The sequence below is a fragment of the Populus nigra genome, chromosome 9 (genome assembly GCF_951802175.1).
Source record: "Populus nigra chromosome 9, ddPopNigr1.1, whole genome shotgun sequence".
In the NCBI taxonomy this organism is placed as follows: Eukaryota; Viridiplantae; Streptophyta; class Magnoliopsida; order Malpighiales; family Salicaceae; genus Populus; species Populus nigra.
In genome coordinates this window covers 7392557-7406418 of record NC_084860.1, presented here as the reverse complement: position 1 = coordinate 7406418, position 13862 = coordinate 7392557, and the positions used below count along the sequence as shown (strand labels likewise).

Here is a 13862-nt window from a genome sequence, read left to right as displayed (position 1 = left end):
CTTGATCATAAAATTAATGTATTGACCTCAAGTGTGGGGATAATGTGGAATTTATGGTTAGTCATATTAGGAGAGATTAGGAAGGTGCTGGACATCCACCTTAGGAATAGAAGCCAATTGAAAGAAAAAAACCAGTCATTAATTATATCAAAAACTATTTAGCTGTAGGACTTTATTAGTTTCCAATTAGTTATAGGATTTTTATATTTTATGTTAATCATACTACTTTTTAGAAAATTATAATAAACTTGTTTGTTGAATTGATTGTTAAGTTATTATAGTAAAGATTTATTAATGTCAATGAATTTCATCCTTTTATTTTAATTATAAGATTGCAATTTTTTCCTATTTTAAGTGCTTCTACTATGAGGGTGCTTGACAGTGTGGTAAAGGTTGTTTTTCAAATAACTTTTTGTGCCGAAATGCATGCTAATGATGTTTTTTTATTTTTTAAAAATCATTTTTGACATCAGCACATAAAAACAATCCAAAACATACAAACCATATTAAATTTTAGCAAAAAAAAATTAAATTTTTTTTGAGAACGCGGTTTGCACGGCGTTCCCAAACATGTTCTATATTAATGTATTGAAAAAATTATATGTGATAGTTAGATTGAAAAATTTATATGATTGGTTATAGATAATGCATTACATGTGGAAAGAAATGAGTACACCTGAGAATATGTGTATGTGTGTGTGTGATTTTTATATGACATATTATTGGTTATTTTATGTACATACATATTGTGTATGTGGGTGGTGTTATGTGTGTGTTATATGTGATTGTTTGATTGAAAAATTTATATGGTTAGTTATAGATAGTGCATTACATGTGGAAAGAAATGAGTACACCTGAGAATATATGTGTGTGTGTGTGATTTTTATATGACATATTATTGGTTATTTTATGTACATACATATTGTGTATCTGGGTGGTGTTATAATAATCCTAACTCAAATTCATGAAATCAAGTATCAATTCCATTCGTATTCATTTAAACTTGTATAATCAAGTCTAGAACTCCTTACATAGTGATAAAATGAGCTTCAAATCATAACTAGTCAAAATTCTTCCACCACTCTCTTTCCTTCCATTTTGTCCAAGAGTTTTTCTCTCTTCTTCTCTTCTCTTACACTGGATTTCTCTTTAGATTTTGTGTTATATCATGTTAATTTATCATTCCCTCACCTTTCATGTCAATCTCATACTCCCTCTCAAGGATTCTAGTGTTTAACTTAGCTTTTCTCTTCTTTTTTTTTTCTCTTTATTTTCCCCTTTTCTAGCAGCCATGCTAAAATATAAAAAGGAAAAGGGGCTGTATTTTTTACTAAAGTCTATTTTACCCCTTTAAATTGTGTATGTTTTATTTTCTTGTATTTCAGTCCAACTTTCAATATTTTCATAAGACCTTCTCAAACTCTTATTTCTTTGAAGTTTTAACCTGGGATATAAAAACATGTTAGGAGGATCACTATAAAATCTAAGCCTGCTACAACTATTATATCAATATTTATGTTTGATATCATAAAACTGGATAATATTAGAATTATAGCTCGAATTTGATTTCAAGCCCAACTTCTAACATGTCGTTCTATCTCGTCCAGATGAAGTGCATATGTCTACTTTTCAATCGAATTGGAATCGAAATAAAACTCATTTGAAGCTCGAGTTATCGACCGAACAAGAGCCAAAGGTCTAGTGTGACAGATTTAGCTCTTTTTAACTCGAACCTTTGAACTTAGCCCATTAATTTCATCTTTCATCCTTTTCAATTTTGACGGGATCAATTCATTTTTTTCATCATTTATTTTATCTACGAACTAATTATCGTTTCATAGTAACATTTTCGATTTTTTACTCGAGGTTTGCACCAACACTTTTTCATGTAGTTCTTATCTTAAAATTTATTCCTAATTTTCCTTATCATTTCTTGAAATTAATTTCTTATTCTCTAAACACATTTATTTTCATTTCTTCCATCTATTATCATCCCCCCTAGGTTAAATATTCATTTCACTTAGTAAAATTTTTCCTCATTAATTTTATAAATTTTTTTGAGGGATTTACAATAACCTGTTGACTAAAGCATTTTAAGTGATTTTTATAATAATTTCTCTAAAATATATTTAATTAAAATAAATTTGAGATAAATTGTAATAAAAAAAACAAAAGACTAAAAATCAATTATAGACACTTGAAAGTCCTAACAAGTAAAAGTTAAAATTCATATCAAAATCCTTCCTTTGTAAAATAAAATCAAGTTAAATAGGTGTAGCACCGTTAAAACTTTCAAGCTTATATGAAAATTTCTATATCCAAAGCAATATTAAAGATTAAGCATATATAATTCAAGGTTTAGATATAATTATTAATCAAAGGATTCATACACGTGAGGAATATATAAAGATGATTTCTATCTAGTTTGTATCCAAATTTATTATTGTAATTTTGTTCATCATTTCTAGTATTTTTTTTAATACATATATATTTTTTTTTGTGTACATGGGGCATCATATATTTAAGTTAGAAGATTCAAATTTTAAAAAAATGCACCTTTTTTTTTGCGTTCTACTAAAACTCTAGTTATAATTTAGTCCTAGTAGTTATCAAAATAAATAAATATATTCTTGTAGTATAAAAACAATCAAATAGTTCTTTAATTATTGTTTATCATGTTTAATTTAATTGTATTTTGTTCCAAAAAATTGCTTTCTTTTTTCCTTGATTTTTCTATCCTATTTACTTTTTTTTTATACCTTTTCTATTTTTTTAAATAAAAGATGAAATGAAAAAGAGCATGAAATGGATGAAAATGATCTAGTTATAAATAAATTGAAAAGAATAGGGATTAAGTAATAATTTCTTAAACCACGAGGATTTTATATATATATATATATATATATAAGTTTTAAATTTTGAGGTCGAAATTTCCAAAAACATTCTGCTATTCTGAGGCAATTCTTTTTTTTTAATCTTATTTAGTTACTAATTTTGAGTAAAGATTTTAGATAAAAATAAAAACAAATTTGATGCACTAAATGGGCGGAGAGCGTTTTGAGCAGAAGGTATGCATGTGATGTGTGGAATATGAAATTTCAGAAAATGGAAATGCTGTCAAGTGTGTCAACCAACCAAATAAGTGAGAAAGACTCAAGACAACAAGGAGGGAGGGAGGGAGAGAGAGAGAATCGATGATTCCAAATTCGTGAAGGGAAGCAATCCCTCTCTCACACGCACATGCATGCCCTTCTCTTTTCCCTTTTAACCAGAAATAATTCATTCCAACTCCCACTTTCCTCCTCTTCGATTTCTTCCTCTGCGATTCATTTGGTTGCTTTGCACGGTGCTTGATCCAACTTCTCACTATTTTATTTTGATTTTCACCGGAAACAAATTATAGCAGGATCAATGATGGAGTTGGGCAGGGCAAGCTCCCCAGCAGGATCATTGATGGAGTTGGGCAGGGCAAGCTCCCCAGCAGGATCATTGATGGAGTTGGGCAGGGCAAGCTCCCCAGCAGTTCGAACAATTCCAATAGATTCACCAATTTGTAATGTTTATTTTCTTAAGAAATTGAATATATTGGAAATAAGCGAATTATTTTGTTCATAAAACTATCTTTGTATTTGCTGACAGCTGCTTTGAATAAGTTTAAACAGCAGAATCTCCCAGCATGTAAGCCAGTCCTCAAGCCATCCTGTGTGAGTCTCGGTTATCTACAACCACCAGATATGTGTGTGTGTGTGTGTGTGTGTGAATCTTTCTTTTTTCTTTTCAAGTGTTGATATTGTTTTTTGTTTTTGTAGGTTATTACTTCTTTTTTGGTGCTCGGTTTTATTTTCGTTCCTATTGGACTTACCACTCTTTGTGCTTCTCGTACTGTAACTACTCTCGCTACCTGTCATTTCATCCCGTTGCTTTGTTTAGGATTTTTATTTTCCTTCTTTTGATTGGTGTTTTCTTATAGGTTGTTGAAATTGTTGATCGCTATGATTCGGGGTGTGTTCCTGGGGCATTTAGAAGCAACAAAGTGTCCTTTATCAAAGATACCTCTCTTCCCAAAAACTGCTCTCGGATCCTCAAGGTTAGACTCTGTTTACACATTAAATTTATCTTCAATATGTGTTGATTTTGCAGTTGTTGCTCTTAAAATTTGCAAAGCTTTGTACGGTGCTTCCCCACAAACATGTAATTGTCACTTGTTCTGATATTTCCTTTTCTTTTCTTCTATTTATTGCTTATTTTCATGAATGAGGCATTGCATGATATGGGCTTCACTTGTTCCATTTTATGATTGAGTTTATTTGCCACTTACACTGCATGAAGCATGTTTGACTGTCATCAGTCTTCTAAAATGTTTTTGTAAATGGAAGTTTTGGTGGTTTCTAATTTTATGAATCTCAGGAAACATGATTTTGTGCTATGCAGTGATTCGTTAACAAACCCGGTTTATATATATATATATATATATATATATATCCACGCTTGAAAAGACTGTGTCTGCAAGTGACTTCAGTCTGAAAAATCTATTTTATTTATGAAACCATGGATTCCATTGAAATCTCATATCTCCTCTATTGTTGTTCCTATTTGTTCATTTTGTACCTTGTTATGTAGGTGCGCAAGCATATGAAAGCTCCTATTTATATCTATTATCAGCTTGACAATTACTATCAAAATCACCGAAGGTGAGATTTCTTTCCTTCACTTCCAATGTAGTGCTATTTCTGAATTTTTGGTTTAGTCAATGATTTTTCTTCTTCTTTCTTTGTTATTGTTACTTTTCTTGTATACCCATCCTTCTGTTCAATGTGTACTGTTAGTAGCTCTGCCTTTGCAGTTAAGTTCTTTAGTAAGCTAGTTGTGCATCTATTTTGTTTTAGGGAGCTTTTGAAGAAATCCCTTCGCAAGTCTGTTTCTGTCTGGCGTTATTATTTTATATAATTGCCTTATAGCATTGCTTCTCATGGCGGCTCGCTTGAAAACTCTGCTGCTTGCTTTTCTCCATTGTTATCCTGACATCATTAATTTGCATCATTAACTCCTGGATACATTCCAGGTATGTGAAAAGTAGAAGTGATCAGCAACTCTTACATGGACTTAAGTCCAACAATACAAGTTCCTGTGAACCTGAAGAGTTCAATAATGGTCTTCCTGTTGTCCCTTGTGGGCTGATAGCATGGAGTTTGTTCAATGACACGTACACATTTATTCGTGGAACAAAAGAATTGAGGATCAATAGAAAGAATATTGCATGGGATAGTGATCGTGATAGCAAATTTGGGAAGCATGTATATCCCATTAATTTCCAGAATGGAACCTTAATCGGTGGTGGGAAACTAGATCCCCATATCCCTGTATGTATTGACAGTTTATTACTTTTTATTAGTTTGCTCTTTCCATAATTTATTATCTGAACATATTACCACCACGCAACACCTTCCATGCAACATTCTCTTTCGCATAACTTTGCTATACCACTTTTTTATTCATAGCCTTCATTGCTTGTATTCTAGAGCAAGTGGGTCTTCTTTCTTTTAATTGATCTCTTATCCACATTACATGGCTTAATGTTTTGATAAAAGTAGCAGCTATGCAAAATTGCACGATGCTTTTTAAAAATTGTGCTGAATATCTATGATAGAAATTGTCAATGCAAGAAAGGGAATGTTAAATCATTTCTTGATTGAATTGATTTTTCATGTCTTTTATGGGGAATGAAAGTGCACCTGTCTCCAGATTGTACCCTACATCTAGATCTCAATATCCCTTATTCAGTATTACCCTAGGTGCAACAATTGTCTCACATGGATATGATATGAAGAAAATTTCTAGGTTGTCTGATTCATCTTTCACAGAATTTCTCACATAAATATAGTCTACTGGTTCTAAATCATTCTCTGAATATACTGTTACAGATGAAATAAGTCTTGTCTTTTCGTTTTCTTTCCTTTCTCTTCTGTTGATTGGGTTGTTGCTACATTAATAGCTAAGTGATCAAGAGGATCTCATTGTATGGATGCGCACTGCTGCTCTTCCTAGCTTCCGCAAGTTGTATGGTAGAATTGAAGAGGACTTGGAGGCAGATGATGTTATAGTGGTTCATCTAATGAACAATTATAACACGTACAGCTTTGGAGGAAAAAAGAAGCTTGTTCTTTCAACATCAAGTTGGTTAGGAGGAAGGAATGACTTCCTTGGAGTTGCCTACATCTTTGTTGGCGGTTCTTCTATAATCCTCTCAATTGTCTTCTTGTTGCTTCATATGAAAAATTCAAGGTAGTAAACTTATTCCCAGACCAATTTCCTTTAAATTTTTGTACCTTCATTTTCACATCAAAACACTAAAACTAGCAATCATTGACTCGAACTTGAGGCTTGTGAAGAATGTTTATGACATATTCTCAATTTTCTTTAATACTCGATGCCTGTTTTTTGGTGCAAAAATTAATATGGGGATCTAATTTGATCATCTCACCTTTATATATGATACTTACTAGAAATTCATCCAATATACATGTTAGTTGTAATGGTTCTTATAACTATTATTATCAAAAATTTTCCTCCCAAATATCTCCCTTTTTGTGTTGGGCTTCTTGTTCAGCTGCATTATGTACCACCTCATTTGTCCAATTATTATTTTCAGGTTCATTTTTTCTGTCTGTTTCCTTTCTCCACGTGCAAAAATCATTGAAAACATTTGCCTAGTGTTCAGCATTTCTTATGGTATTATTACAACTTGGAATTTTGTATGGATATTTGTGGCGAGCTATGCTGTATTGTTATGAAAATGTTATATTTAAACAATGGCACTGTAGTTTTCTTATGCAGCATAGCCTTGTTTATGTCTGCTACCTATACATTTTGACTCAAGATGTGTTCTCTGCCAAGATTTTCCATTAATGTGATGGCAGCTAGTTTGCTGGAGCTTGCATGCATTAACGAGTTACAAATACATTAGTCCAGTTTGATGATTTCATAACCAGACAGTAATCTCATAGATGCTCGATGCAGGTATTAAAAAGTCCTCGGCGGTTCTTTTTTGGTTTCTGACGGGCCTTGTGTGGACAAAACTGTATCATCCTGGAGTGGAAAAGACCTTTCTAGTTGAAGAGGTGACGATGCCTTCCAATTTAAGATTATTAAATGATAATTGTAGTCGTCGTGTATTTTGTGTTGAAATTGCTGAACAACTTGAAAATGTGTTAGGACTGACAAGGAGCTTGAGGGTGATTCAAAAGAAAAGAGTGATATCTGATGCTCATTACATTAAAAAAAAAAAAAAAACTAAGAAAAATTTCAAATATGAATAGAAAATTTTGTGTGCATTTAATAAAATCAGTTGATAATTATTTGTGTAAATAAATAATAAATACTAAAAAAAGTGGTTAATGATAACCAAAAACCGAACTTTGAAGCCAAGTAATAGATTCAAATTAATAAAGAAGCTTGGCCTTAATTTCTTTTTTCTTGGCTGAAGGGGCTGGCTGACGATCCCTTTTCTAGGTGGCGCACTGTCTAATTGCTTAGTTTCCAATCAATATAGTAATAATAAAAAATTTAGGCTAGGTTTTTTTAGATCTAAAAAATAGTTTTTCAATTTATTTTTACCTGAAAGTAAATAATAAAATGCTGTTATACTCTCCTTTTAAATCAATCTATCAACTTAAAACACTTTTTAATTACTCACGAAACACTAAATTCTCATCCTCAATCTACTTTTCAAGCAAGATAAAGAGTATAAAACCTTCGTAAAAAGAATCTTTTTATGAAATAGAACTTGTTACAAATATTATTTTTTTATTGTCAAATTGTAGTCAAGTGACAACTTTTTTTCTTTTATTTTTTTTTAAAGATTCTCTTCTTTTTTAAATTCATAAAATGAAGTTTTGAATTAAAATATATAAATAAAAAAAATATAAAGGTGATTTTCCAAAAAAAAAAAAAGCATTGAATAAACAGAAAAAGAAAGGAGCAAAACCCCTCATTTTTTGCCTCATTATCAAATTTGATTCTCTAATTTCAATTTTATGTAAACAACAAAATTAAATTTTTTTTTGCAAAATCAACACCAACATAATGTTGGGATTTTTTTAAAATCATGAGATTTCTAGAGAAAATAAATCAAAACAAATCTTCAAACTCAATTCTCAATACACGAAAAGTAGAGGGAAGAAACTAAAAAACATACAAGGATAAATAAAAAAATTAATAAAAAGCTAAAAGAAAAGGGAATTATTCAAGTGAACAGTGTTTCATTAAAGGATCCATAGTGATTTTTAAAGGCCTTTTAATTTATTTTTTTAATTTTAATTTGATCATACCTTATGGATTTAATTTATTCTTGTGGACAAGTATATTTTTTATGAGATTTTGTATGGGATTTAAGAAAATAGAAATCGGTGTGTATGTTGATTTAATGATTATATTCTTTTGGCAGCCTTAGAGCCTCGGCTTCATCAGCGATAAAAATAGCTCCCTTCACCCGAATGTCACTTAAAAGAATTAGATCGATCAATCATGGGTAGACTTAGCTTGACTTAGTCATTCCAGCCAATTTCTTGGCTCGAGCCAAGCCTGGGATGTCCTCGAGGTTTCGGGCTTATTAAAAAAAAATAATGTAGAAGAGAAAAATGAACCCTTAAAATGGTTACTAATTACAACATAACATATAATGTTTTATATGAATAGTTATGGAACAATAACAACACATACTGACAAAGGAACAAACACCTTTATCAAAGGTGAATAAAGGAATTAAAATCCCCTTGAAAACTATTAGATCTGCCCCAAAATTCACTAGATCTTGACTTAAAAAACAACCTACAGGAAATTCCTTTTGTCATTGGGTCTGTAAGATCATGGTGGTTGATGGCATGGTGCGGAAGTGGGTTATGGATGATGTTGGATGAGTGAAGCTGATACGATACAAGAAAAAGAAAAAGTTAACTAAGAAAATAATTGTATTTACTATCTAATTTTATACGCATAACTCTTGATTAAATTATTGGATCAGGCTGAGAGTTTATCTTAAGATTTTAAAGGGTTTATTTTATATTGATTTAAAATGTCAGGTCAATCGGGCATCGGGAAAACCTTGCGATAAGATCCAGAAGTTATTGTGTGAGATTTGTATCAATTTCTTAATTGATTTATAATTCTTTAGAACTCTTTTATTATTTTTCCAGCATTATTTAGGATTTTTTTACCTATCATTTATAGGATTGTTTAGAATGTATTTAGGTTTTTTTTTTAAATTAAGATATGGATTGATTTATTCAAAAATAAAACTATCGTATGAGAGTTTGCTCTTACTCTTGGTTATTCATTGAACTTTTTTCAAAAACTTATCAAAGATCAATTATCTTTGCGGCGTTCATCCTAAATCACTGAAAAATTAATCAAGTTTCATGACGTTTTCTATACTTCTCATTTGCATCTCGATTATTGACATTGAATAGGGGTTGACTACTTATAGTTTTGGTGTCTTAGTATAAGTTATCATTGTGTCAAACTCAATTGCAAACCTAATCTTAGCTATTTTGGGTTGTTTGTCTACTTTATTATAGGTTTTTAGATCTTTATTTTTACAGGGTTCGCTTCAATTGGTATCAGAGCAAGACTCTAAAATTAATTTATATCTCTTTATCTTTTAGTATTATGTGTTATTTCATTGCTTTTTATAATAACTTTAATAATTACTTTATAAATACTTATATACTAACATAATAAGCAAATTTTTTTAATAAAATATCTATTTTATTATTTTTATAATAAACTTTTGATATAATTTTATTAAATTAGTTATTATATTTTTGTTCTTCTATATAGTTTTTGACATGTTTAGTTTTGTTTATTATTGAATTAAAAAATAAGTGATACTCACAATATTAATTACTTAAAAATAGTTGTTTCCTTTCAATATATCAAAACACTAAATATATAATCAATCAAAAGAGACATCGTGATTCTATCAAAACCTTGATGTTTGATAGAAAATCATAATTGAAAAAAAAGGGATGGATTACCATTCACACGGAAGGATGTTAGAAACTTAATTCATCATCAATGTTATAAAGGAAAAGAAAATGATGTTAATCCTGAGGGGTATAGTTAGATTGATTAGATTTTAGGTTTATGTTTTAGAAGTTATTAGATCAAATTCCATAAATCTCAAGATTATTGGAGGTTTACATTATTATTAACTTCAGGGCTCGTGGGATTAGTCGAGGTGTACACAAACTGGCCCGGACACTCACGTTAATAATAATAAAAAAAAACAAGAAGATGATGACATGAAGCTAATTAAATTTCAATACATGCAAGGCCAGGCACGCATAAAATACATTAAGTATCATAACGAAGATACAAAAATCATTACATGTGCCTATAAATTACATGTTCACCTGAAATAACGACCATGCATCAAGAAATATGAGATCAAAGAAGCAACAATAGGAAGAAGAAACAACACTCTCTTGGGCATTGCTACAACTCCATTGTTTCCAGATCCCTCTTCGATAATGGTATCCAATCTTGGAAAAGAAGAGCGTGATCTTTGTCGAGATATCAAGAGTGCTGGCGCAACATCCCCCCATTTTTGCATGCATTTCATCTTCTTCATCATCTTCTCTAGCGTGTAAATGCAAACAAAAACAAGATCAGTCTACCTGCTTATAATCGAAACCTGTTTTTGTACTATCGAAAGTATGAATTCTGGCAACAATTAATGTATGAATGCATGCTTATATACGCTTAGAGATTGGAAGGAATTGGATGGAGAGAAAGATCAGGGCTTATAGCCTAAAATAAAATGGCTATTAGTTAGCATTGTTGAGTTAGATTGATGGCAAACATGAGTCTGCATGTGTTGGCACAACACTAAAAATGTCTTGTGGGGAAGCTCTGAGAGGTTTCACGTGACTTTCTCATTTCATTTACTAATTATATGGATGAAGGACTATATAATAGTCCTAGCTAGGATATAGGAAATTATCTAAGTCTGGTGAAAAGAAATTTCGCAAATTACAATTTCCCCGCAGTCCTCTCTTTATTTGGACTCCTTCCTCTCTTTCTAAAACCACTTTATAATAGTATATATATATATATAATTAGTCATCTTGAACTATTTTACTTTTAATTTAGAAATAGTTTTTGTTACATAAATCGTTTCTTTTCATTATAAGGGCCTTTATATTTCTTTAAAATGACATAAAATATAGGCATTTTAAAGAAGATATAAATTATAGATCTATCTTATATTAATTATTTATTAAATATGTTTTGAAAAAAAATAAAAAATTATATAGTTTGTAAAGTATATAGATTGTTGAAGAAATTAAAATTGTCATGAAATGTTCTATAGATGTTTTCTCATCCTTCCACGGTATCTTGAGACCACCGTGTTAAGATCTTTGATGATTATTTTATTTTGGAGAAAAGTTTGCAAAATTAGTTAATACGATAGAATAAGTTATTATATGTGTATTAAGAAAGCAATGATATATAGATTGTAAGAATAGTGAATATCTTGTTATGGGAATATGATTATAAGGTGCTGTCATTTTTTATTTATTTATTTAAATTGTTTACCATTATCATAAGCTAATGCGACTGCAAAAGGATGAGTTTGAGGTTTATATATATAATCCTTATTTTTCACTAACATAATTATTGAAAAGGTGCAAATCCCGTTAAAAAAAGTATGGGGGTTACATAGGTCATTTTCTACGTTTCCTCAAAAGTTTTAGGGAAATTTGTAAGACTCGAATTCTTGATTTTTGCGATATAGGTGTCTGTACTTGCCATTTTGCATAAGAAATCATTCTAGGATTTTTTTCATTTAAGTTTTTTGGGATAAACCTAAAAGCCTTTTAGATCCGTCCCTAATGATTTTGATGCCAATCACATAGTTTGCTTCACTCCCGTCCTTCATTTCAAAGTTTGAGGACAACTACTTTTTCTATGAGAGTCATCTCCTTATCATTTCTAACAATTAATATTCATCTATATATAATGACACGATGAAAAATCCCTTATTGTATCGTTTAACATTCATACAATGATCATCTTTAATCATCAATAAACCCATCAGTGATTGCTAGAATCACAATGATTGCTAGAATTAGATGAGTGGAGACAAACCTAACTATTGGAGGGGAAGTTTCTTAATAGCTTATACCTTTTTGTTAGGTATATAGTCTTTTTTTTCCACTAAGCTAGCCTTGTATCTTTCTATGGACCTGTCTGCTTGACATTTCACATTAAGAACCCAGTTTTAACATTGTATTGTTGTCTCTAATGAAAGTAAACCATTATGTTGTTATTTCCATTTGAATGGAAAGCGTTATGGTTTTCTCGAATCCAAAAAAGAAAAAAAAAATTATGGTTGCCTTCATTCCATATGGAGACCATTGTGCGCTATCAAAATAAAGAGAGGAAACTATTGTAATCGTCTTCACCGTGAGATGAAAATTGATGTAAAGTGGGGATTTCCAAAGAAAATTGAAGTCCTTGGAGTCGCATCCAATACAAATGAAGATCCTTTCCGATGACAAAATCTAGAGTTAAAAGTCAGTAAAAATAAATGAATAGATAAGTCGATGGGAATTCAAGAAGAATGGAATCAAGTTTAAATATCACAGATATTATTATAATGGTATGTTTAGAAATCTAAATATTGCTACTCTAAAAGATAAATAGCTTATATTAATGAATGACATGCTAATTAATGCAACATTTGACAATAAAATACTCAATTTCATAGATGACCATTCTAGTTACAACCAAAACTTCATTCCAGAAAAATGTTTCCAAGACTACATTCAGAGATGTCCTGATTCACAAAGGATATATTAATGGATAGCAATGCTATTTAGATCATAAAACATCAATTCAGCATAACAAAGAGCCATGAATTGTGATATGAAGGTTTAAAATCTACCCACCTAAATGAACTGCGTTTGCATCAACAATGATTGATGAGTTTTTGAGGTGCAAGCAAGCAATTTTCTATGGTTTTTGTGCATCAACAAGGTATGTATGTGGAGAAGAATAAAGAATGAACAATAATGAAAGCAAAACCTTCATAGAGCAAAAAGAAAATCCTTATTGGCAAGATAAATTTTCTAATAAGGATTATATCAAATATTATAAAGAAGATTGAACCCCTAATGTTGGCCCCTAGGATTGCAAAACCTTCAAGGAAGAAGGATAAATTGAAGTGAAACCCCTACGTATGTTAAGGGTAATACACCGACAATTAATGGTCATAATAAAAAAAAATATTGAAAAGCAATTATATAATACAAATGCTGTTCACAGTGGAAGCATCAATCGTCTAACAGCTTCCATTCCTTGGAAAGCGAACTGAAAAATAAAAATTCCAGGTACGAGTCATGCGAAAGCTTAGGGCAGGACTTGACACCCTGCTAATCATTATTTTAGTCATGCACAAATTTAATCCTTTAATTAAATGTTTTCAAGTAAAAGCAAGAAAACCCCATGTTGACGATCATCTTGAAGAGTTCTTGGCACCCAGTGACTCATGCCTCTAGGTGTTATCCGAGAATTCAAGTCACATTACCATATCCATCACTGCTTTCTGCATTCCGACAAACCAAGACAGGCTGCACATGTTTAGGTCACTACGGAGTTGTTGCTGGATCATCACTCATGTTCTTGAAAGCAGAAAGTTGATATTTATTGTTTTGGTTCCAAACTAAGATCACATTGGCCCTGGTACTCAAATGACATATATTCCAGCAATATATGCTTTTTTAAGAATGCTAGGAGAAACAAAGGCAAAAATTTGCATCGCAGAGATTTTCAAAATGATGGGAAAAGGTTTCTCTAAACCA

The 13862-nt window shown here is 30.9% G+C and overlaps 1 protein-coding gene across 2 annotated transcripts; it reads left to right on the top strand.

Moving 5' to 3' along the window:
* The first annotated feature begins 3059 nt into the window (after window positions 1-3059).
* On the top strand, window positions 3060-7352 carry LOC133702926 (putative ALA-interacting subunit 2). 2 transcript variants are annotated; one of them, XM_062127259.1, is made up of 9 exons: window positions 3060-3484; window positions 3524-3553; window positions 3640-3704; window positions 3810-3884; window positions 3971-4087; window positions 4621-4691; window positions 5063-5360; window positions 5993-6282; window positions 7018-7352. In XM_062127259.1, the coding sequence occupies exons 1-9, from the start codon at window positions 3412-3414 to the stop codon at window positions 7022-7024; spliced, it is 1026 nt and encodes a 341-aa protein (XP_061983243.1). In that variant the 5' UTR covers window positions 3060-3411; the 3' UTR covers window positions 7025-7352. The 2 variants fall into 2 exon arrangements, with proteins under 2 accessions (XP_061983243.1, XP_061983242.1); XM_062127258.1 differs by having other exon boundaries at window positions 3061-3553.
* Window positions 7353-13862: the final 6510 nt, after the last annotated feature.

Bases quoted from the DNA above. Each gene is read 5' to 3' on its own strand.
- LOC133702926 (XM_062127258.1), top strand. From the start codon at position 3,412: ATGATGGAGTTGGGCAGGGCAAGCTCCCCAGCAGGATCATTGATGGAG. The intron at 3,705-3,809 runs GTGAGTCTCGGT...TTGTTTTTGTAG, and splicing joins CAGTCCTCAAGCCATCCTGT to GTTATTACTTCTTTTTTGGT. The intron at 3,885-3,970 runs GTAACTACTCTC...GTTTTCTTATAG, and splicing joins CTCTTTGTGCTTCTCGTACT to GTTGTTGAAATTGTTGATCG.